The sequence below is a fragment of the Gymnoscopelus braueri genome (genome assembly GCF_963280865.1).
Source record: "Gymnoscopelus braueri genome assembly, chromosome: 22".
Taxonomy (NCBI): domain Eukaryota; kingdom Metazoa; phylum Chordata; class Actinopteri; order Myctophiformes; family Myctophidae; genus Gymnoscopelus; species Gymnoscopelus braueri.
In genome coordinates this window covers 29,860,626-29,885,532 of record NC_137624.1, presented here as the reverse complement: position 1 = coordinate 29,885,532, position 24,907 = coordinate 29,860,626, and the positions used below count along the sequence as shown (strand labels likewise).

Genomic DNA, 24,907 nt, shown 5'->3' with positions numbered 1-24,907 from the left:
GTCAATCGCCAGCACTGTAGGCGGCCATTTTCAATTTAGTCAATAACTCACTTCCTGTTGAAGACTTTTTTGGGCACCCCTTCTAGGATGTCTTAGGATGACCCAAGGGACATGTGTGACACATTTTATACTTTTTGGAGATTCTTTAGTTGTCTTTTGAGTCAATCGACAACACTAGGCGGCCATTTTCAATTTGGTCAATAACTCACTTCGTGTTTCAGAATTATTTGGGCACCCCTTCTAGGATGTCATAGGATGACCCAAGGGACATGTGTGCCACATTTTATGCTTTTTGGAGATTATTTTGGTGTCTTTTGAGTCAACGGTCAACAGTTTAGGTGGCCATTTTGGATTTTGTCCATAACTCACTTCCTGTTTAAGATTTTTTTGGGCACCCCTTCTAGGATGTTTTAGGATGACCCAAGGGACATCTGTATCAAATTTCATGCTTTTATCCGCCGCGTAACGATTTTTCACTTAGTACCCCCTACTATAAGTTTACATCATCCACTGGAGTCCTCCTGGGTTAGTATCATTTGCTATGGACCATGTGTCTTTTATAAAGTTTGTTTGATTTAGTATCAACATTATCATAACAACAGCCACTGTAACTGGAGAGAACATAGAAATCATTACGTTATGTTACTTTCCAATATGAATGAAGAGTGACGAGTTGTGATTGATATCCCCCACTGTAATATTTGTTTTCAATCAGAAACCAGTTAAATGGCACACTGCTACACAATCTAAATAATGCAACACAAACTTAATGAGTTAAGTGGGAATAATTTAAATGCTACCATTTCTTAACAGCTGTCACTGCTGTAAACTGTTCAAACGCTTCTGTGGGACCGTTTTCTAATACATCGATGATGCAGGTGAGATTGGACATTTTTATTTCCATTGCACTTACCCAAAATAAGACAAAGTAGCTGAAGACAAATATTCTCACAGAGATCCGACTCATGGATATACATTTGAGAGGAAAAGACAAAATTCACAATTCAATTTTCTTAATTCAAAACAACAAATAAATTTGCTGTCATTAAAGCATTATTGACAAACAACAAAAACCTGGATCTATTGCTTTGCTATAGACTTATTCAGCTTGTTTGATGTAGTATAGAATAATGTTTGAACCACTTGAACCCTAACTTCCCTATCCTCGGGGGAACCAAAAATGCTGATCTACAAGCTTACAACGAATCGCAACGCAACACATTGAGAGCTTATAGTTTGACTAATTTTGTGTAGAGGGGGAAAAAGAGCGGTACAGAGCACAGAGTCGACCCCGGTCAACTAAGTACTAATTGACTAAGTATAGAGGGCCTTGTACAATTGTGAATATCGAGCTGAAACCTTGCCAAAATATAGTCATACATGACTGACATCATAGACTGGACACATTAAGTGCAAGATCCACATGAAGCCACGCCGTTATTCGATTTCCGTCTTATTCCATCGTTAATATTATTGAGCCTGCTGAACCACCAGTTTTTTGCTCTTTTCGGGTTTTCCTCACTCCAGAATTCCAAGGACGCAGCAAGTAAATAATTACTATTTATGGCTAAATCTTTCAAGCACACTGATTTAAATGGGAGATAAAACAGTTGGGCCAGAAATGTCCAGTTACACAGATTGAAACATTTTATTGGCAATTTCTGAAAATGGTCTAGTCTTGATTACCCTCATAGGAAGTACAGTGTATTTTTGCAAAATTTTGACCACTTGCACTGTTGTTATCTGTCAAGTATGCTTAATGTTGCTTTATTTAAGGAGAAATGTATGAATAAGCATTTTTATACTCTTGTTAGAAAATATGTTTTATTGAGAAAACAGCTTATTCTAAACTATACATGTTTATTAACTTCCCATGTATGTAGCATTATGGTCTTATGCCTACTGTATGTAATGTATATACTGTATGCATGTACTGTACAGACATATGCATGTACTATGTACAGTATGTACAGTATGTATGTATGTGCCCCCTAGTCTTCAGTATGATTATGAGAATAAATACAACCTCTGGCAGCAAAGAAACTAGACAACTGCAATAAGACATGATTCGGTTTGTGTTGTCTTCACCAGTCATGAAAACGACTTAATGTTACATGCAGTTAAGGGCATTTCAAATACAAATTAGACTGAAAAGCACATGTGTGCATGCATGATTCACAATTTGATCATATGAGAATAAATTATTTTTTGTGTAGCTCAGAATATTTAACTGATTTAAGCGTTTTCCAGGGGCTCAGATTACTAATGTGAACTGTTTATTTATGGTAGGAGGAGCCAGAGTACAGTTTGTTTGTTCTCTGATGTCTCTGAACCACTAATGTGCTAAGCAAGTGGCAAGATGTGGGCAGAACCATACTAGAAATAAGCAAATAATGGCAAACATGTTAAATGTCTCTTGGGGTTAGGACCTCCAGGGAAGCATGTACAAGTGAACGCGTAAACAAGTAAAGCATAACACTTCTGTCCTCCTAAGCGTAGCCGCCAATCCTCTGCCTGCCTGAATCAGACACAGTTTACAGTATGACACTTAGATACTACAGTAGCCGCTCCATAGATGTGGAATGATGTGTTATTTTCCACTGTAACATCAAATATCAGAATTGCTCAATAAAGATACATTTTCTTCCTACTACAATATATCATAGTTGAGTACCATTTTGTCTTCTTGTGACGAGGCAACAGATTAATGCATTGCTACATTTACAGAGTGCTCACAACAAGGATTCTTCGCCAAGGTGCAAATTCCTCGGTTTCTTGTGGAGGCAGGAGTGATGCAGAAGTCAAATGACCTGTTGAGAATGAGAAAACAAAAGCCCAAATTGTGAAACAAGTGCGAAACAAACAAATGGTTCTTCAAACAAACCTTGTGAAACCTTATGGTCAAGCTTCAACTGTTTAACTAGTTATGACATCTCCAAAATTCCTGCCCTGCTGGCTTATAGCGTTGTGTGAACTCATGACAGTGACAAGGACGGATCTACAAGCTTCCTCTTGTAGATCGTCTATTTCTGGCGAATGTTCCCCCAGAATAGGGATGCTGTGGTTTAGGTGGTTAACCACTTAAGCCCCATTTTGCACTTGTTCCGTTTTCAACAAATATTCAAAATGTTTGAAAAATCACTAACATTTTTTTATATTTTTGAATATATTGTCCTATAATGACATGCAAAACTTTAGATGCCAGGGTTAATGTGGTTAGATTAGAGTGGTTACATTTATAAATTACAAGAAGTAAGATTCATTAAATGTTAGCATTATTAATCGTCACATATTTTAAATAATGTAAGTAGTAGGTATACTGTTTCAATGATCTATGCAAGAGTCTCACCTTTCTCTTTCTCTGTGCCTCAAAGTGCTCTGGTCTCTGCCTCAATCTTTCTCTCTCCGTGCAAATTGTCTGTGTCGACCGGGGCCACGGTCTGTCTCACTGCAATCTCAGGGCCTCCACCATAGATGCTCAACAGATATTGCCACGTCTCCTCTGAGATCTGACCATAGTCAGCACCTATGTGCCAAAACAAACATAAATACACATAATTAAGTGACTCTCTGAGGCTGTCAGTACACTGAACAAGGACAAAAAAAGAAAGAAAAATCTGTAAACATCCCTTATTGTAGTTTACACAATACACATAGTATACTTGCACTAATGTTTGTATGTATGTGTACCTATGTATGTATGTTTTTTTTACACATTCTATATATCTGGCTACTGAATTATACTCCCTAGAGGGTTTTTACCCTTACCGTCTTTCTTCTTAACCATTACTACTATTACTATTATATTTTTTATATATAATAAGTACTATAATTAATCATAATTCATTAATTCATCAATCACTATTATCTTGTTATATTGTAATTGTTGTTAGTACTGCCTGTGGAACCTGATGCCAAACCAATTGCACTGCTTACACCTGTATAAGTGAGTGACAAATTAACTCTTTTCAAAAGTATCGAAACATTACTGACTGTCACCTTGTTTGAGCTGTATGTGTCCTCCTTTCATAACACCAATCTTACTGTTGTCAATGGGACCAGGTGGCTCTGAGAAAGAAAGATGACAAATATTATGTATGTTTTGACAGGAAGCTAAATTACTTTTAGGCACTAGTACTTTAAACACATAAGCCTGATTTATAATTTGTTTTAGGCTGGTGTCGCGATGCAACGTGTTGTGAGCTTCTTTTTTGTTTCAACACTTCCAATTTCATTTCTTTATGCTGTATCCTGAAAGACTTCTCTCTCCTGATTGGATAAAATAGGTGTTCCGACCTGAAAATGTATTTTCCGTTTACTAAAGAGCTGGAGGGACTGGGAGACAACCGTTACTGGAAAAAAAAAACACTCTACAGCAATGATTACTGTTGGAATATAAAGCTATGTGAAGCCCAGTCCACACAAATGATTCGCGATGCAACGAGTTGCAACTTGCAACCACTTCCGACCTGCAACGGGGCAATTCAAACCGCTGCAATTTCTCTCTGCAACGGTTTTGTTGCATCTACTGTACAAGCTCACAGCACGTCTGTAGATCTGCTATTTTTGGCTAATGTTCCCCCAGAATATGGTTCTGGGGTTCAAGTGGTTATTAATGTAGCTGTACAGTCATACCATGGTCTTTGCCCTTAACAAAGCTCTCCCACTCTCTGAACCACTGCATGCTGATACACAGGATGACAGTGGGCGCTTCCTCAGCCTGGAACTCTTTATTTAGCTAAAACAATGAGACAAGAGCATACAATCAAAATAAAATTCAAAGGAGAAGTACACACATGCATCCGTAATTCCTTAAAACAGGCAGTACTCTACCTTGATGAAAGTGTCGATTTCCACTTTTCTGCGTTTTGACAGAGCTTCAACCTCCACCTGGCAGATGGCACACATGTACAGATGGTTCACAGCTGGACCACCTCCAAAGCTGCACAAAGATACAAGAGATAAAATAGACCATTAGTTCTCCACCGTTTTCATTTCCACGACCCTCAGTTTGATATGCATTAGGCCACGGACCCCCATTGGATACAATTGTTTTTTAATTATTTTTTAAAATTTCTGTGAGCCCTAATCTTGGAGATCGGCCTATTTTCACGCGACAGCGCCATATGACGTCAGTCGTACGACGAAATATCAAATAAGTGGTCAACATAGTAACGTGCCAGCTGCTCACCTGTTGTAAAGATACTCCCACACGTTCTGTGGCAGTATGACCACCAGGTCGTCTATGTATTGATATTTATTAGGTGGGATCCCTGTGCAGAGATAAAAGCAGAGTGCAGAGGTTAACTGTCATGTGCACAACAGACTGAGGAACACTGTAAAATGTACAGTAACTACCTCCTCACCATTCTTGAACCTATATACAGTATATACATGCACCTTTAAAACTTTTATTCTACCTAAACTCTTATTGTTTTTATTAATTTTTAATTGCAGTAATTTCACCATACTCCTTTATACAGTACTGGTTAGTGATGTGCGGGTCGGGATTTTTCATGACCCGCCCCGCCCCGCCCCGCCCCACCACGGAACCCAACCCGCCTCAACCCGCCCCGCGAACCCATATATAAATCTATGGCTCAACCCGCCCTGCGACCCGCGGTGGGAAAAAAATGATAATCACATTCATAATAGCTCAGATTTATATAGCGCTCTTTTAAGTACCCAAAGTCGCTTTAAATGTCTACAGTAGCACAACATTGTCATGGGCTAAATAAACAAGCATGTTGTTCAAAATAGTTTTTTTTTTTTTTTTTTGCGTGTGACAGCGGCTGACCCGCTCACCCGCAGCCCGCATAATTGCCTCTGAAATCCTGACTCGACCACCCGCGCCGCGGGTTGACCCGTGGGTTACGGGTCGGCCCGCTCATCACTAGTACTGGTGTAAACATGTTATAATAAAGTTGAGTTTGAGTGGGTCTGTTTTGTAACGTGTGATTCTGTGTTCACAGAAGCAGCAACAAAAACTACAAAAAGACAAAGTGTGATCAGCTACATTTCTACAGAGTCGCTGTTGAAGTGTTGCTCAAGTTACATTGTGTAAATGAAAAGAATATAGCACAAGGAACTAGTTAACAAGAATAGTTTTTTAAAAACTTTAATTTACAGACTGTGTGGAGTGAGAGAAGGGAAACAAAAATGAAACAAAAATATATGATTATTTGACGCTTCACTGCTAAAAGACAGTTGAGGTCAGCTCAACTATTTTGTAGCATGTCACCACATCACTTAGCAACAAGTGTCGGATATCAAGGTCCCTGGCTTCCACTGAAAATTATTTGTAGCAGCTTAAGGAAATATGACCGTAACACTTTGTTTGACTTATGAGCTTATGATAGCACTAACCTCCATGACGACAGAGAAACGTTTGGTTGCTGATGGGTCCTGGTTCTGTGAATGTGTTGAACTTATTAAGCCATTCTCTGGAAATGTAAAACTGAAGTAGGCTGGGCTCTTTCATGTTGGCTAGAGCGACCACCTTCTGCCTCTCCCGAATCGACTCTTCACTGCTCTTCCTGCACACCGTGAGGAAATATGTATACACCATAATCAGCAATACCTTTTACAGACACAAACTTATTTGAGAGTGATCATTATTGTAGGACTGTGCATGGCTCACCTATAGAACAATACATAGGCCTCTGCATTCTGCACGACAGTTTCATGGACTTCTGTTACGTATTGGTCATCAAACTCATACCACTGACCATTAATCACATTCTGACAGTACGCTATGTAATGCCCACCTGAAACACCAGAAACAGAGAGATGAGAAGTGACAATATAATATAACAAGCAGAAGGAAGGAGCCTAATTTATCCAACTGTGTCAACAGTGCCAAAAATAGCTGATCTACAAGCTTGCTTGTAGATCGGCCATATTTGGTGCACAACATCGTTCTACAACACCGTTTGACGAAGTATAAATCAGACTTGAGGCTTACCAATGAAAAGGCCACAAGAGATTCTATGGATTAAATCAAAAATAAAATCTCACGACTGACAATATTTGTATGGCCAAGTCCTAAATGTGTGATTTGTGAAACAGGGTGAAATGAGCCCTCCCCACACTATATTTACACAATATGTAAAATGATTATGTTTTAGTAATATAGTTCCTGCTGTTCTACATACTGCTAACCAGGTGAAGAAATCACAGATTGAGGCTTTAAACCTTTGCTTTCATATTAAATATCCGAGACTATTAAGATTTTATGGAAGATGCTTCTGAACATAGTCAGCTAGTTTGACGACTTGAAATGCTCGAATCTCAAAATGACAGAAAATAGCAATTTTTTGCTGTGCAACATGCTTCCACAGAAGACATGCTGGCTTCTGTGGAATCCAAATGACTGAAATCAGTCGTGGCGACTGAGAACCTTAATCCATGAGATTCAAGACCGTAATGTTAACTAATTTCTGACTATACTTCTTCAGTTTCTGACTATAATTCTTCACTAAGGAGACAAGCTTTGCGGTGTGTGGTTATCAAGAGGAGTGGAGACATACTTCCTGCAGTGCCATGGTGACAGATGACTGATAGTAGATCATATGTGGTGATTTGGGAGGGACTTTCTTTAGCTAAGAAAGGTCGCAGGTCAAGGCCCTCCAATGGGAATAAGACGTGGCTGCTGATTTTGAAGGAATACATGACCTCATGGCGAAAGCGCTTCAGGTGAATGCACAGAATCTAGATCATTTAGGGCACAAAAGCAAACAGAGGTTTCAGGTTTCATGTTAATTTCATTGTAGTAAAACTGCAATCTTCTACAGGAACATGTTTTAATTCAAGTTATTTACCTCAGGCAGTCGGAGTACTTTGCAATATTTGACACCATTTCTCAACCTGTACAAACAAAGATATTTGTAGATATCAGATTTGTTCACAGGCACCAAAATTATGTTGTCATTCAAGATGTCAAGACGATGGACTCTGTCCAACTTTTAAATTAAGTTCAGTTGTAATCATTGTCTGGTCCTTGTTAATGAGACAAGTACCAGAGAAAACATCATTTGAGTTCTTAAAATGTTACTAATGAGCCACTTTTACAGTTACTGTTACAACTTTGCTCATCAATCACTTAGAAGTTTCCAGGTCTAAATGAATGTGACTGATATTCATCGATATTTTGCAAAGCGAAATATACACTTTTGCAGCATAGTAAAATGCTTAGTGTTGATTTAGCTCCAAATATAAGCTCCAAAGAGTGTACAAATGCAAGCAAATGGACTCATAAGGACTTGTAATAGACGTGTGTGTGCTGTGACGTGCTGAACAAAGTGAACAATATGCAAGGTCCACTAAGCAATGCATCATTCCAATGTACTCACTTTTTACATCTTTCACAGCTGTACATGTTGTCCCCTGTAAAGTAATGAATACATACAATAATTATGAAACATTCCTTACAATACACATATTGAAAAGCTATGGTGGACATCTTCACTCGCTAACCTTTCAGTTCATCTGCAGCAAAGAAGGCTGCAAGGCAGTCCTCTAGATTCACAATGGGTCCCCAAAACCAGCCGGGGATGCAGGAAACTACAAACCTGCACACAGATATGAACAGATTACACCCATGAGATAAAACAATGTAATCATTACACCCATGAAATAAATCGATGCAATCATTTCACCCATGCATGAGATAAATCTTACACCCATGAGCATTTCACAACGATAAGGACTTCATAATATCCCGTTGCTGACAAGGCAACACGACTTTAAGATTTAACTTGTCAAGCTATGTCTCTTAATGGGTTAAGAAGTTAAGATAAATTTATACTCTGTTGCACGATGGCGTTGCTGGCAGAGAAGAACAGATATTCAAGCTAACATGTGACACATTGTTGGCTTGAAGATCAATTCTGGACATAGTATAAATTAGGCATTACATTGTGTTACACATCCTCCCCAGCAGGTTATTTTTCTTGTTCACAATAACCTGCGTATAGAGTCCATGATGTACAGCAGGTATAGGAGCAGGGCCGGATTACCCATAGGCCGTAGGGGGCGAGTGCCCTGGGGCACCAGCCAATGGGGGCACCATTTTTTTTTATAAGAATTAAATAACATAACCTTAACATAACCCTAACCCTAAAACCGAAATAAAGTAACCAAAAACAGAAAAGAAACTAACAAAATCCGCCAATTTTTCGCGCGAGTGCACGATTTCGGCGCGCGGGGGGCACTTCAACTTGAGGTCGCCCTGGGGCACCACATAGTGCTAATCCGGCCCTGTATAGGAGAACCACAAACTTGCGTATAGAGTCCATGATGCATAGTAGGTAGGAGAACCACAAACTTGCATATAGAGTCCATGATGTACAGTAGGTAGGAGAACCACAAACTTGCGTATGGAGTCCATGATGTATAGTAGGTAGGACTAGGAGAACCACTAACTTGCGTATAGAGTCCATGATGTAGGTGATCCAGCCCTGGGAGCCGTACATGTCAGGAGAGATGCCCGTCTTGGCTGGAAGGTTCTGATGGATGGAGGCGTGCAGTTTTGCCAGATCCTCTTTGCCGGGAATCGGTAGGGACAGGTCCTGGAATGTCTCCACCGTGGTGGAGACCTACCGGACAACATGAGTATTAGTCTACTTAACATACTGTGCAGCACCTCTGTCTGTCACATGACATGTTGGGTTAACATCCAGAATCTGTCTGTCACATGACATGTCACATACTGAACCGGTGTCCCCTTTAGTTGTTGTTGGGGTATTAGACACTGTACATTTGCACATATATAAGCAGTGGGCATTATTAATACAGCACCCATGGAGCAGTTAAGGGGTTAAGTTTAAGAAGTGTCTTGCTCAGGGACACTGTGACACATTAGACTGGGCGGACGCCGGACAGGTGGGCAAACCAGTGACCTTCCGATTCCCAGAGGGCCTCTCAGTCTCTACCCATTCAGCTACGGCCGCCTCCGCCCGCCTGTACATGACTTGTTGCAAAGTGGTAAACATTTCAACACATTCTATCTGCAACCCTTTCTCAACAGTTTTCTGAGCACAGAAAAGTGACATTTGGTCAAACACAAATATCATTATGAACTCACTGAATAAATAATCATGGTACAATGTAAAAATACAGAGATATTTGCAATCATTTGCATTATTATTCATTAAAATTTCCATAACAAAACAGAAGTAGCATATAGGCTATAAGTGTAATATGTTATGCATTTGGTGCCGAGGAATGGAACTGAATCACATTGTTTGTATATATTATAATTCTAGATTACACTGACTTTACTTTATTACGAATAATTCAAATAAAATGTTCACTTCAGTAACACACAATCATTTAATATTTCAATTTCCATACATACATTTTCAATTAATGACAAAAATATTTTTTAAATGACAACTGTAATTGATCAAAGTAAGTGCAATGTTCCATGTTGTGCATCTATACATGTACAGTATTGTAGTATTAGTCTGCATATATATCTAGATTAGATATGTAAGCACTAAGCAGCTCCCCCTGCTGTTAACAAGTAGACACTGAAGCAAAGCTCACCCTGTCACAGGGCAGAGACACTATTACCTTATGGCTGTCACAGGTCAAACCTCACCCTGTCACAGGTCAAACCTCACCCTATCACAGGTCAAAACTAGGGATGGGACGATAATCGTTAATCGTGATAAAAAAACGCTCACAATAACCGGATCGCAGAGATTTTAATTTATTGTGAAATTGTCCTACTGTACGTCATATACCAGGATGACTTAGCTTTTGTTGAGCTGCAAATTGACGCGTTGTGAGCTTGCCTTGTAGATCGGCTATTTTTGGCAAACGCTCCCCCTAGAATAGGGATGCTGGGGGTTCAAGTGGTTAACAAAAGTGGCATTTTAAGTTTTACTCATATTTAGATATCGCGATAATATCGTTAATAGCAATATTTTTTGCCACAATAACAGTGAAGTGTAATTTTCATATCATCCCATCCCTAGCAGAGACACTGAAGCAAAACTCACCCTGTCACAGGGCAGACACTGAAGCAAAAGTCACCCTGTCACAGGGCAGAGACACTGAAGCAAAACTCACCCTGTCACAGGGTAGAGACACTGAAGCAAAACTCACCCTGTCACAGGGCAGAGACACTGAAGCAAAAGTCACCCTGTCACAGGGCAGACACTGAAGCAAAAGTCACCCTGTCACAGGGCAGAGACACTGAAGCAAAACTCACCCTGTCACAGGGCAGAGACACTGAAGCAAAACTCACCCTGTCCCAGGGCAGAGACACTGATGCAAAACTCACCCTGTCACAGGGCAGAGACACTGAAGCAAAACTCACCCTGTCACAGGGCAGAGACACTGAAGCAAAACTCACCCTGTCACAGGTCAAACATTGGACCAGGCTGAGGATGGAGCCATCAAATATGTCAGAGATCACACTGCGGTAACGAGACTGTTTCTTCTTCCTGGAAGTCGGCAGCAAGTGAGCTGAAGAGAACATGTACCAAACTGATTATGAAGGAGAAACATACCATTTTATTATTAACCACTTAAACCCTTTATGCTCCCAGTGGGAAATGTCTGTGATGCTTGCTGCTATGTTGGTGTCACCTTGAACCTCGTACGACGAATAACGAAAATAACCGACCTACAAACTCACAAAGAGTTGCATTGTGATGTGAGCTTGTAGAACTGTTATTTTCACAACATAATGACATGCCTAAAGGTGGTTAACTCTTTGCCTGCCGGATTCTGCTAAGGCACAGCCTGCTGTTTTTTTTTTAACACAGAACCAGGAGATAACGTGATCCGAAGATTTATTGCTCCATTCACGTCCTGGTTAAAGTATTTGGGAAATATTCTGTATCTCGGCTCCTGTGTTATACTATGTATTTTTGGCGAGACATGCTATTTTCAACGGCGAACGGGAGGTTGCGATGACATTTTCTTTTTTCTTTCACGGAAGCCCAGTGAAACCCTCCGTGATTAGCAACCATCAGGGGATCGATCATACTGGAGATAAATATTCTGTGACTACTTGAAAAAGGTTAAAAAAAAAATCGCTAGCAGTCTGGGCTTTATTTATTTGTATATACTCTGGCAGTGAAAGGGTTAAACATTATGAAACACAAATATACATTTTTGCAGTGGTGGAAAAAGTACTAAAATTCTCTACTTAAGTAAAAGTACCAATACTGCAATATAAAAATACTCTGTTACAAGTAAAAGTCCAGAATTCAAAATTTACTTGAGTAAAAGTACAAAAGTATTGGCATAAAAATTTACTTAAAGTACCAAAAGTAAAAGTACTAAATATTTGAAAAAAGCAGATCTACAAGCTCACAACGGGTCGCGATGCGACGCGTTGTGACCTTGTAGATCGGCTATTTTCAAATAGCCTAGGTATAAAATAGGGTTAAAGTGGTTAATGTGTGTTTCATTATATCATAATTTATATCTGAAAAGTAACTAGTAACTAAAGTTTTCAAATAATTGTAGCGGAGTAAAAGTACAATATTTGCCTCTGAGATGTAGTGGAGTAAAAGTAATAGTATTGGAAATTGGAAATACCCAAGTAAAGTACAAATACCTCAAAATTGTACTTAAGTACAGTACTTAAGTAAATGTACTTAGTTACTTTCCACCACTGCATTTTTGTAGGCATGTTTGAGAAAAGTGAGTCTATGAAATCCAATCTGTCTCCACACCTTTCTTAAAGGAGTAGGCGGGGCCTGCAGAGCGAAGGGGGCTGGACCGCGGTGGACTGGACCGCGGTGGACTGGACGACAGCTTGGGGTGTAGCTCCTGAATGGTTCGAACCGGACTGCAGGGGCGGGACTGGGTCTGGGCCTGCGCCATTGATGCTTCATTGTCTGGTACTAAAATATAGAAACAATAAAGTGATGATATGAGATATAGTACTGACACATGCTAAAAATGTCACTGACACATGCTAAAAATGTCATGTGGATCTTGGGATCCATCATTAAATATTTAAAATAATATCCAAAATAGTTCTCAGGCATTCTTTTCAAAATGTTCTCCTATATTATTTTGTAATCCTGCGGATCTTATACCTAAAGTGTTGTTGTTGTTGCTCTGTCCTTGTCCTGCATTCTGTGTCTGGTTGTTTCCTTGGACCTGAGTGTTAGATGTTGATGTTGTCAGCTCCTCTACAGGACTCTCAGGGGTGCGTCCCTCAGCTGCTGTGTCCACGTCTGCATCCTCATCCATCTCCTGAGAGCCCCCGCGGAGCGGAGAGCCAGACACCTTCCTCTCCTTCAACCTCTCCTTCTCTGAGATCAACCCCCCAGGGCTCAAAGCAGGTATTCCCACCGCTGGGACCCCCCTGACCGCGTCACATTCATCCTGCAATAGGAGCTCCGCTTCACCTGCACCTGCACCTGCACCTGCACCTGCACCTGCACCTGCACCTGCACCTGCGCCTGCGCCTCCTCCTCCTCCTCCTCCTCCTCCCTCCCCCCGGTCACTGCTGGAACCCGAATCACATGACAAGAACTCGTCCTCAGACGGGGAGTGGTCTCCATCCCTCCTCTCGTCTCCGTCGCTTCCGTCGCCACCCACAGCACACTCTGCCAGAGGATCCTTCAGTTCCTCGTGGAGCTGATCCATCAGGCAACGCAGGAACTCCTGGGTGTCCTGTCCCACCACACAGACAGAGGGAGAAGGTCTGCTTGTGCTGCTCATAACAAGGAAAACGACCTCGGGTGGTGAAATAATGAGCACTGCGTGCAGAGGCAGTAGATGAAAAGATACTTTTTTTTGTGAATATGTAATAGAATGAGTATGCACACTTGCCAATTTCAAAATTAGAAGATGGAAGGAGAAATGTGATTTAGAAGGTATTTTTCTTTCTGGCTGAAATTCCTTGGCAGCAGACAAGAACCAGTAAATATGCCCACTACAGGAAGGCCCAATTATTTTAAAACCTTTAATATTTTACACAACAATCAATGCCAAACAAAGCTAGAAGCTGCCACTCTAACACACCCCAAGACTAAAGGAGATTTTAATCAAGATGTATCTTTCTTTCTTTTTTTATCAGGGCATGATGAATAATCTAACAGACTTAAAACAAAATGTTTGGATGACAATATCAACTGCCAACAGAAATCAATAACAAAAACAATGGGGTCTTCTTACTATTAAGTAAGAGGCACTCGTACATCAGGCGTTGGGTATTAAAGTGTGGATGGTTGTTGAGCTCTGGTGTGATGTCGGTTGTTGTTGGGACCCTACCTGCTGGGCATAGCCACGAAACATGGGGTTGACCAATTTGATGCCATGAGACAGGTTAGTAGGAACCACATAGCTGGGCCTGGGATGAGGGCAAACAGAGAAGGGTTGAATGATAGGCATTCAGTTCATTATAACACGGGCAAATTGGAACTCCCCATTGTAACGCATTAACCCATTGAGACCTGAAGCCGATTCTACATGTCTCCTAAATCTCAACAGTATTCTGAAAAACGTATGTTTCTATATCAGTGGTTTTCAAACTTTTTCATGTCAAGGACCCCCAAAATTATATGTATTTGGCCGCGGACCCCCATCAAAATATCTTGTTCCAGGGACCCCTAGAAGCAAAGATTTGAGTTAAAAATGTTCGCTTTAAAAATATATATATTCAAAGATTTGCACACAGTTTCACGATTTTTCAAAAATAGCAGATCTACAAGCTCGTAGCGCGGCACTCGGTGCCGCGCTATGAGCTTGTATATCTGCTATTTTTGAATAGCCCAAAGTGTAAAATAATGCTTTTTAGCTCAAATCAAAAAATGACACAGTTCCAGGTCTTAATGGGTTAAGGTTCTCCACTGTATAATCAAGATAACTCACTGCTACACTAGGTTTTGACTAGCAACATAATTGCAACATGTATCTTGTTCCTAACAACTGGTAATTGTGTTATTACACTCAAGGTCATGATAAACAGTATGATGAAAGGAAGAGAAGTTCGCACACTGTAGCTCCCAGTAGAAAATGTATTTTGAGTCTTTAAACAACGTTTCGACCACTGTGGGTCTTCATCAGGTCTGATACATTATGAAGTAGGCATGTTATAGACAACAAAAGAGGAACGTCACAATCAGAGGCAGCTGTAGTAGTAGACTCCATTTCTCATGATAAACAGTATCACAGCTACGGGCATTTACGGCACTGCACGTTGTGCCAACAACACCCGTAGGTGTGATATAATCACAGTCATACCACAGCATACCACATGTACCGGTATTATTTCTTAACCACCTAAAGGTGCAGTAAGTGATTTTCTTTTGTTAAATTAAGTGATAAATAGCTCTATATTCTGTTGCCAATCATTGCTGTAGAGTGTTTGTTCAGTAACAGGGGTCTCACTGTTCTACAGCTCTTTAGTAAACAGCAAATGTATTTTCAGGACGGGATAGCAATTTTATCCAATCAGGAGAGAGAACTCATTCAGGATACAGCATAAACAAGTGAAATTGGAAGTGATGAAGCAATGAGCAGACACAATTTTAACTGGAACACTATGAAATTAATGCTGATAAATGGGTACTCTCTCCTGATTAGATGAAATTGACAACCCACCTGAAAATGTATTTTCTGTTTATTAAAGAGATGGGGAGACCCCTGTTATTGAACAAATACTATATAGCAATCACTATCTGAATTTAGAGTGTTAATACATTTTTGTCAAATGTTTGCCCATTTTTGCTTAATGTTCACCTATTGTGATAATAGGGATGCTATGGTTCATGTGGTCAAATCTAAAATCAACATGATCAGGTAACAGATTGATTTACTAGAAAAGACAAACAATTTAAACAACAGATTGTGATATTTGACGACGATGTGTCTTAATTTCCATACATGACTTACCGTTTTTTATGCCAGAGCTCAGAGATGAGTTTCTGGTAACTCTTACACAGAGCTGGTTTTTTATCTGTTCGGACTAGTCCACTACAGTCCAGGAAGAATTGAGTGAGAGGAGGACTAAAGGACAGAGAGAAGGACAGTAGGAATTCAATTTACATTCTAGTAGAGAAAACTGACAGAAACATACAAACATTTCCCATCATCTGGCTAAATATAATGAAGCACTCAAGAGAGGAAATACTCTCACCAATTGGACAGGGCTTGAAGGGCTGCGTTCATATAACATGAGTTTCCAATATTTTTCATTCCTGTTAAGCCTAGAAACAACAGAATAAAACAGAAGAATATGACTTTTTCAATCCCAAAACAAGATGCCGGGTGTTGATGTGATACAACTACGCAGATGGATTTAAGATAAATATAGTACTTTGTCACCGTGACCAGACCTCTCAGAATTATGACTATCAGTCTCATTTTATATTAAATAAGCCTGGTACTATATTTCTTACAATATGGTTGATATGGTGATATCATATACTGTATATGAACTTCCTTGGAGAGTCCCTGCAATTATTAAAGGAAGACTTTTGAATCGCCATTGTTCCAATTGTTCTAATGTGAGGAGATCATAGTGTGGCAAAAGATACTTAGTATTCTGTGCATTTCTCCACAAAAATTGGAAATGTCTGGGTAAGAATCTGCGACGTTGGCTGGCCAAAAAGAATGTGTGACCTCAAACTTCCAGAAAAGCTTCTACAAATTGGGTCCTGACACCATTCAGGAACCAAGAACAAAAATATAATACTACACAGGGTATGAACACACCCCGGGGTTTGATCTCATCCTCTTCTGACTCCGATTCCTCTTCTGCCACAGCGATGGGTACCGCTTTTATTGGGCGACTAGTTGGTGGCGGCATTGCATCCTACGGAAAACATTTTGACGGGAATATAAATATCAACATTCGAAGAAGCGAAAACAACAGCATTTGTAGCATTACATATTTTTATATGTAAAAAACAACCAACAAGATCAACAGAGAAAGAAAATAAGGCGTAATGATGAGCAGATCTGACCTTCTTAAAGCGAAGCCGTACCTGCTCCATGGCTTTACAATGGTGGGGTGTATTAGCCACAGGCACCAGGGCTGGTCTCTGCTCCAGAAACACCTCCCTCTCACATACATAACACCAGATCCTGAACGTGGTCAGGTTCACGGTCAGGTTGTGCTTCTTACCCTACACACGCACACACACACACACAAACAAACACAACAGTTCAATACTTGGATGGAGGTAATTGCTTTCTGATAAACAAATTAGAACTTTTGCCTCTTTCAATAAATTACTCGGGTATAGAAGAACATTTTACCTGTGCATGCAGGGTACTGTGGTCACAGTATGATTCTCCACAACCAACATAAGGGCAGTCGTTCTGCATTACAGAAACACATTGTATGAGTAATATTTTCATACACAAAATAGCCTTCCTTAACAAGTGTTATTTTTTATGTTTGAGAGACAAGACTCCTGCACACTGTCTTCTTTACTTGCAAATAAAACATGTATGAGAACCACAATGTTTCAGGCAGACCTTCTCCATGTTATCTTATATCTGTTAGTAAAAATGCCAAGTTCCCAACAAGCTGTCCAAACAGGGCATGTCAAAAATGCTAAAAGAAAAAAGTCAAAATTCAGATAAAGTAGTGGGGATGGCTGCATTAGTGCTGAGGGACACAGACCTGCCATTTAAGTGTATTTAGTCCCAATTAATACTTAAGTACTCCAATGTAAACGTAATAATTATTTTCATTTAGAGATTTATGATGCTCTTATCCAGAACCACATGCAGTGAGAGAGCAACAGCAGAAAAGGCTGTTCCTTCCTTCTTTCTCTACTTTAGCTAAAGTATATTCTTAAGATGGATAACTACAGCCCCCACTAAAGTGTCTACAGACATTTGAATGTGTCCCTATACTATACCTGCAGACAGGCCCATAGGTTTGGCCCCCCTGCTCCGCATGACTGGCAGGTTCCCTAGGAAGAGAGGCAGTGAACATGATTATTATATGAATACCATTTTAACTACTCCAACAATAATATGACACATTTTCCAAATGCAATCCTAGTAGAACATCGAGGCAAAAGGCAGTGGTGGAAGAAGTACTCAGATATTTTACTTAAGTAAAAGCAGCAATACCATAATATCAAAATACTCTGTTACAAGTAAAAGGCCTGTGTTCAAAATGCTTCTTAAAGAGTAAAAGTACAAAAGTATTGGCATCAAAATTTACTTAAAAGTACTAAAATGTTGTGAGCTCGTAGATCTGCTATTTTCAAATATAGCTTATGTATAAAATAGGGCTAAAGTGGTTAATCTATGTTTTATAATATAATAATTGATAACTAAGTAACTAGTAACTAAAGTTTTCAAATAATTGTAGTGTAGTAAAAAGTACAATATTTGACTCTGAGATGTAGTGGAGTAAAAGTAAAACTAAATAAGTATTTAATAAATTGGAAATACTCCAGTAAAGTAAAAGTACCTCAAAATTACTTGAGTGAATATACTCAGTTATTTTCCAGTTCCACCACTGGCAAAAGGTGACTCAATAATAAAACCCACCTTGGATTTCTGCAACAGTTCCTCTTTGGTCACCTCCCCTATGGAGTCCAGGTGGGGGCAAATATCTTGGTCAACCATATTAATTCAGTCTCCTCAATTGGAGATCTAATGACATTAAAAAATGTAAATATATAACTTGGTGTTATGGCAAGCTGTTGTAGCTAACGCTAGCCAGAGCCATCACTGTCCAGTGCATCATAAATAATCAACATTAACACCCAGCAAGGACTTATAGTATAGGTATGATTGTTTTGGTCATCTTTGCTAATTAGCTATTAAACCAAAATATGTTTCACATCATTATAGAAACATCTACCTTGCCTCAGAAAATGTGACAGCTCTTCAAATTAAAAGGCCTTGTTTTCATAGCAAATGCTCGCTATGAGAAGGCTTTTGGAGCTTTAAACGACGTCATTACAGCGACGGGTGCACATCTACCATAATAAAATAAAGCAATAGCCTGGATGATATCAGGTATTGTTGATTCTTATAATAAGCATGTTTGCGGTAGATCGACGGTAGATCCTGAGAAGCGGCTGACGTGACGCGATGACTCCCCCCGCCCCTTCAAAACTCAGCAGTGACGTCACATTCACATCCTGTCCCTACAGAGGCCCCTTCGCAACACAGTAGTCACGTCACATACTCATCCTGCCCCTTCACAACACAGCAGTGACGTACTTAAACTTTTTTCTTTTTGTGGAAAATATCTACATTTTGGGATTGTACTTACTGTCATGTCTTTTGGATTGATCTTAATAATTTCATAAATTCCAAAATTGACTCTTCTATTAGATTGAATATTCAGCATGTATTATTTGGGCTTTCAAAAAATTATAAGATAAGTCTAGACAAATTTTATGTTATCAACATTTTCATTTTTTTTGTGCTAAATTTCATATTCATTGTACCAAATTTGCTAACCAACGTCCAAATTGAGTTTTTTTAAAAGCTAAGTTTTAACAGCTCATCTTTCTAGATCTCACTGTCTGCTGTTTGTGCAGTTTTAATAGTCCTTTTTATAACGGCCTGTCACATGTCACCTGTTACTAACTAGCCTTGGATCAAGATTATCGTAGATGTATTTAATAGAGTGACTTTTTCTTTCGTATCATACGAAAGCTAAAGTCAGCTAGCCAGTCTAGCTCCTTGTACTAGACTAGGACCAATTCACTTCGCAGGTTGCTGATCCGTTCTGCGTATAGAGCAGATACGGAAACGGTGTGTGCTTTACTGCTTATAAAAGTGTAAATGCAAATTTCCGGATACAGTAGGCGGGCCCTAGACCCGTAGACCGGATCAAGCTGGTCAATTCGGAATAGAAACGGGAGTTTAGAGCCTAGCGTGGTGAAAATGGCAGATCTACAAGCTCACAAAGCGTCACGGATGCAACGCGCTGTGAGCTTGTAGCTCCGCTATGTTTGGGCCTACGTCATCACACTGCAAGCATCGCGATACCTTAAAGTTACCCAGAATCCCTTCTACGGTCTTTTCTATCTGAACCATCATGGTGAGATGATATTATTGCATTTTTATCCGTTTGCATCTGTGTGTTATCGACGTTTTTATATCAAATTGAACGTAACAGTCGATGTAGTTTCATTAAACCATGTATTCTAAGTCGATATGGCCAGTTCATGTGTCGCGGTTTTTGTAAAAATGTAACTTAAAACTGCGATGTGTTGTAATGGTCACTAGTGTACGCGGTGACCGAGTTCAACCCGGTTGCTTACACGTCTTCTGTTGGTAATATGTATTTTAACCAACACTTGAATTTTGTTCATTAACGGTTATACATATCGGCACTTGTCTTATTTATAAATGTTAAATTACATGGCTGTTAAAAGTAAATACAGGCGTTTGCCGGGTTCCGCGTCCACAGGCCGGGGCTAGTCAATGCTCCCACTCCAGTCATTTTATGTTGGAACTCAACCGCACGTGCATACATTTAAGATTAAAGTTATCCGGTAGGTCAGCTGAATTACTAGACCAATGTTTCCCAAACTGTTACATTTCAAGGTCTCCCCTTAACTCGGGACAGCATACAAATGGAACCCATTTGGTTCCATTTGTATACAAGATACTTGACAGCGTGTCTCCTCCTGAACAAGGGTAAAACTCTTTAACGGGATGTATCAGATTTATTAACAGGACCTCTTAATTAAGTATTGTTAAGATTCATTGTTCTGGAAACATGTTAGATTACTACTTGTAACGTTAGATAGATGCTCTCCCTGGCTTAGATTGATGCCCTCAATGTACACTGGTTACAACCACCTGAATCACCTGTGAGGATCAACAATGGAGCCTTAAAAAAAAAACCTGAGCAAAAAACTTAATCTTAAAGTTTAGGTTTGTGTATTTATTTACCTCATGTCAGTGCTGTTAAGACAATAATAATAATTCAGTGCAAGTGGTCAGTTGCAATGATGTTTGAATACTGAATACCTGAATCCTCCATGTGGATCAAACTACAGGAGCTTTTTAACCCTGAGCAAAGACCACACTAGTGATGTAGCAAACCATTGATTTGAAATTGGATGTTTGATTACAGCTCCTTTAACCTTACAGAAAACAATGGAGCTTTTTTAAAACCCTGAGCGAAAGTCGTCATCTTAAAGTGTAGCTTTGTGTATTCGTCTACCTCATGTCAGTGCTGTTTAATTCTTATACATAATACTTAATTCTCATGTATTTGCTACTTTAATCTCTTTAGCCGAAGGGAAAGAAGGCGAAGGGGAAGAAGGTGGCGCCAGCCCCTTCTGTGGCCAAGAAACATGAGGTGAAGAAGGTGGTCAACCCCCTCTTTGAGAAGCGACCCAAGAACTTTGGCATTGGTATGTATTTGACATCTTGTTGGGTGCAATCTAGTGCAAATGATGTAAATAATATTTGCTATCTTACACATGTATGATGACAACCCACCAAGATCGCTGATGCACATGAGACTGAAAAGACTGCATAACTAGATATTATTAAAGGAACTAAATGCATAATATTTACCCATCCCTACAGGTCAGGACATTCAACCAAAGCGTGACCTGACCCGCTTTGTGAAATGGCCTCGCTACATCCGCCTTCAGAGGCAGCGCGCCATCCTGTACAAGCGCCTGAAGGTCCCTCCTGCGATCAACCAGTTCACCCAAGCTCTGGACCGCCAGACAGGTTAGCTGCAAAACAAACTGTTATGATTGTCTACTCTAGATGGAGGTTTAAACGTTTTCCAGCTCATTTTCACTTGCAAACATTACTGGAAAGGTTGTTGAGTGCTGTTACTTTTTTTTGGTAAATTGGTATTGGGTGTGATGTTTTTTTTCTTCTTAAAACTGCTGTGCAGAGTATTGTTTGTTGGGTGTAATGCTGTGCAAATGATGCCAAAATATTTGCTATCTTATGTCAATGATGACAAACCACCAAGATCGCTGATGCACATGTGACTTGCAAACCTACATATACATACAATTAGAAATACATTTCTAGTTACAAGCTTGCAACACTTCATGCTGAGCTTCTAGATCAGCTATTTTTGATAAACATTTAAATATTTTAATCTATGACATGCCCAAAATAGGGATGGCTGGGTTAAGTTCTTAAATTTGTCTTGTTTTCACCATAGCAACACAGTTGTTCAAGTTGGCCCACAAGTACAGACCAGAGACTAAGCAGGAGAAGAAGCAGAGGCTGCTGGCCCGTGCTGAGCTGAAGGCCGCAGGAAAGGGAGACACACCAACCAAGAGGCCTCCTGTCCTCCGTGCAGGTGAGATACTGGAACTGAGACTATAAGTGATATTGCAAAGGAATGATGCTACCTGCATAAAAGTTAATAACTTCAGGATGCATATGGCTTGTATTGATACAAAAGCTAGACTAGAAAACTTCACCTTGTCGTTCTATTGCTCTGAAACCCTGTGGAAATGCTTGTAAATTGTTGGAAAGCAAATCATTTAGTGGTTTACGCTGTTGACTAGGCTTAATGCTGCTCACTCCAGTCTTGCATTTTGTAAATCACTTTGGATAAACCATATTTCAGTTCAGAGGTGGTCATTTGCAATGATGTTTGAATTTCTTCAACTGAATCCTCCATGTGGATCAAACTACAGGAGCTTTTTAACCCTGAGCAAAGACCACACTCTAATAATGGGCAGAACATATAAGCATGTCATTACATGCAATGAAAATATTCCTTTGTTTTACCAAGGATGCCAATGTTTTTTATAAAATGCAACAAATGCTTGTAAATGTTTATTTGTTGGTAAGCAAATCATTTCCACTAACAAAATATTTTTGAGTGGTGGTTCACGCTGTTGACTAGGATACAAGTCTTGCACTTACTAAGTCACTCTGGATAAGCGCATCTTCTAAAAGCCTAACTTTTAATAGGTGTGATGTGTAGAGTTTTTGAAGACTCAAAACTTGGTTTCAGTCTCATTTGGACTGAAACTGAATTTAGGCAAGCGATATTACAAACTTCTGGAAATAGTTTATCTTGTGATGCAGACACACTGTTCAAATCCTTGTATTGAAGATGAGTCTTTTGCTGACTGTTACTAAAAATGTTGTTGTTTGTTGTCCCATAGGTGTGAACTCAGTCACAACTCTGGTGGAGAGCAAGAAGGCCCAGCTAGTCATCATTGCTCATGATGTGGATCCTATTGAGGTAAAAACCTGTTAACAATGGATACACATGTGTACCTAAAGTTAAGCCATAATTCAGTGCGAGTGGTCATTTGCAATGATGTTTGAATACTGAATACCTGAATCCTCTATGTGGATCAAACTACAGGAGCTTTTTAACCCTGAGCAAAGACTACACTAGTGATGGTTATAAGCAAACCATTGATTTGCTATTTGATTTTTCACCTTACAGAAAATATTGAACACAACTATTATTAAAATAATAAATAACTTAAATTCTTGGTGATTGTTTTGCTTTCCTAGCTGGTCGTCTTCCTGCCAGCCCTGTGCCGCAAGATGGGTGTCCCATACTGCATAATCAAGGGCAAGGCTAGGTTGGGAAGGCTCGTGCATAGAAAGACCTGCACTTCAGTGGCTTTCACCCAGATTAACCCGTAAGTACAATCTGTATACTAGTTATGTGCAAAAAAAATAGAATGGGGACTAGACACTACTTCTTATGACAAGAATTTTAGTTTTGTTAAGTCTTTTCATTCACAAAGGCATTAGTTTTTAGGGGGCCGGCACGAAGAAAGTCGGTGTAGACGGCCCTTTACTGGAAATATTAAGAAATTCTTTAGGAACATTTCTCACTATGGTTACATGTTTTTGCCTAAACCATATTTCAGTTCAGAGGTGGTCATTTGCAATGATGTTTGAATACTGAATACCTGAATCCTCTATGTGGATCAAACTACAGGAGCTTTTTAACCCTGAGCAGAGACCACACTCTATTGATGGGCATAAGTATGCTGTTACACATGCAGTTAAAATGCTATGCTTTAAGCATTGTTAGACATGGGACACAACATGGCAACAGTTTGTGGCTGGTTCATGCTTTGAATGATTCCGGTGGCTTGAGCAGCCCTATGTGCAGCATAATTGGTGTCTGTTGGTTTTAGTATTTGTGAATAGCCAAAAATCTACACTGGAACCTGTATACTCGAATGAGCTAAAATCGCTCACAACTTGTGGTATTAACTTGAGAAATGCATTCCAGATTACTTATTGGTTTTGTTTCTTCACAGTGAGGACAAGGGGGCTCTTGCCAAGCTTGTGGAAGCCATTAAGACCAATTACAACGACAGATACGACGAGGTGAGATTTCATCCCAAAGATGTATTGACATGGGTGGTTTCCCATGGTTTGAAATTTGTTAAATGTCTAATTCAGTGCAGATGTGGTCATTTGCAATGATGTTTGAATTTCTTCAGCTGAATCCTCCATGTGGATCAACATACTTTTTAACCCTGAGCAGAGACCACACTAATGGGGCATACACATGCCAGTTATACATGCAATTAAAATGTTACCTTTGTGTTCTTGATGCATGTACCCATCATTTTAATCCATTTTATATGGATGGTGGAATGACTAGTCAACCTTGAACCTGCTAAAACTCTGTATAATTGTCTGTTTTCCAGATTCGTCGTCATTGGGGAGGTAATATCCTTGGCCCCAAATCTACAGCCCGTGTTACGAAGCTGGAGAAGGCCAAGGCCAAGGAGCTGGCCACCAAACTCGGATAAAGTGTATTGTTGTTGAAATAAATGCCCATCAAACATAAGAAGTTGTTTTGTCTTATGTTTATATTGTGCTTTACAATGTTGCAATATTTACTATGTTATTTGATTGGGAAGCCATAGTTGTGTATTTTGCCTCTGTTCATAGCACTGAATTTGAATCCTCAGTATGTTTTGATTAAAAAACAGATGCTTGAAATGACTGGTACCCAGATTAT

At 39.7% G+C, this 24,907-nt stretch overlaps 2 protein-coding genes across 5 annotated transcripts; one reads left to right on the top strand and one right to left on the bottom strand.

Annotated features, from left to right (window-relative positions):
• Nucleotides 1–938: 938 nt before the first annotated feature.
• Nucleotides 939–19,037, bottom strand: usp20 (ubiquitin specific peptidase 20). Of its 4 annotated transcripts, none has more exons than XM_080420075.1 (25): nucleotides 18,493–19,037; nucleotides 17,850–17,903; nucleotides 17,239–17,301; nucleotides 16,944–17,105; nucleotides 16,693–16,792; nucleotides 16,115–16,184; nucleotides 15,871–15,984; nucleotides 14,248–14,326; nucleotides 13,428–13,647; nucleotides 13,065–13,379; nucleotides 12,696–12,866; nucleotides 11,363–11,475; nucleotides 9,424–9,596; nucleotides 8,476–8,570; nucleotides 8,352–8,385; nucleotides 7,821–7,866; nucleotides 7,530–7,710; nucleotides 6,641–6,767; nucleotides 6,367–6,536; nucleotides 5,192–5,273; nucleotides 4,834–4,942; nucleotides 4,636–4,738; nucleotides 4,000–4,068; nucleotides 3,350–3,526; nucleotides 939–2,810 (listed from the first exon to the last, which is right to left on the bottom strand). In XM_080420075.1, exons 1-24 carry the CDS (start codon nucleotides 18,568–18,570, stop codon nucleotides 3,369–3,371), a joined length of 2,886 nt encoding a protein of 961 aa, XP_080276201.1. In that variant the 5' UTR covers nucleotides 18,571–19,037; the 3' UTR covers nucleotides 939–2,810; nucleotides 3,350–3,368. The 4 variants fall into 4 exon arrangements, with proteins under 4 accessions (XP_080276201.1, XP_080276199.1, XP_080276198.1 ...); XM_080420073.1 differs by having other exon boundaries at nucleotides 13,065–13,647; nucleotides 18,493–18,597; nucleotides 18,809–19,037; XM_080420072.1 differs by having other exon boundaries at nucleotides 13,065–13,647.
• Nucleotides 19,038–19,978: 941 nt separating this feature from the next.
• Nucleotides 19,979–24,736, top strand: rpl7a (ribosomal protein L7a). The gene is made up of 8 exons (XM_080419120.1): nucleotides 19,979–20,002; nucleotides 21,209–21,329; nucleotides 21,508–21,657; nucleotides 22,109–22,249; nucleotides 23,070–23,149; nucleotides 23,431–23,561; nucleotides 24,195–24,264; nucleotides 24,591–24,736. Exons 1-8 carry the CDS (start codon nucleotides 20,000–20,002, stop codon nucleotides 24,693–24,695), a joined length of 801 nt encoding a protein of 266 aa, XP_080275246.1. The 5' UTR covers nucleotides 19,979–19,999; the 3' UTR covers nucleotides 24,696–24,736.
• The last annotated feature ends 171 nt before the right edge of the window (nucleotides 24,737–24,907 follow it).

What these genes read in the sequence shown, in the direction of transcription:
- rpl7a (XM_080419120.1), top strand. An exon ending in ACCCAAGAACTTTGGCATTG is followed by an intron (nt 21,330 to 21,507) that starts GTATGTATTTGA and finishes CCATCCCTACAG; the next exon opens with GTCAGGACATTCAACCAAAG. An exon ending in GCCTCCTGTCCTCCGTGCAG is followed by an intron (nt 22,250 to 23,069) that starts GTGAGATACTGG and finishes GTTGTCCCATAG; the next exon opens with GTGTGAACTCAGTCACAACT.
- usp20 (XM_080420072.1), bottom strand. Translation starts at nt 18,570, where the DNA reads ATGGTTGACCAAGATATTTGCCCCCACCTGGACTCCATAGGGGAGGTG. An exon ending in GCCTATGTATTGTTCTATAG is followed by an intron (nt 6,537 to 6,640) that starts GTGAGCCATGCA and finishes CACGGTGTGCAG; the next exon opens with GAAGAGCAGTGAAGAGTCGA. An exon ending in ACACATACAGCTCAAACAAG is followed by an intron (nt 3,527 to 3,999) that starts GTGACAGTCAGT and finishes TTTGGCACATAG; the next exon opens with GTGCTGACTATGGTCAGATC.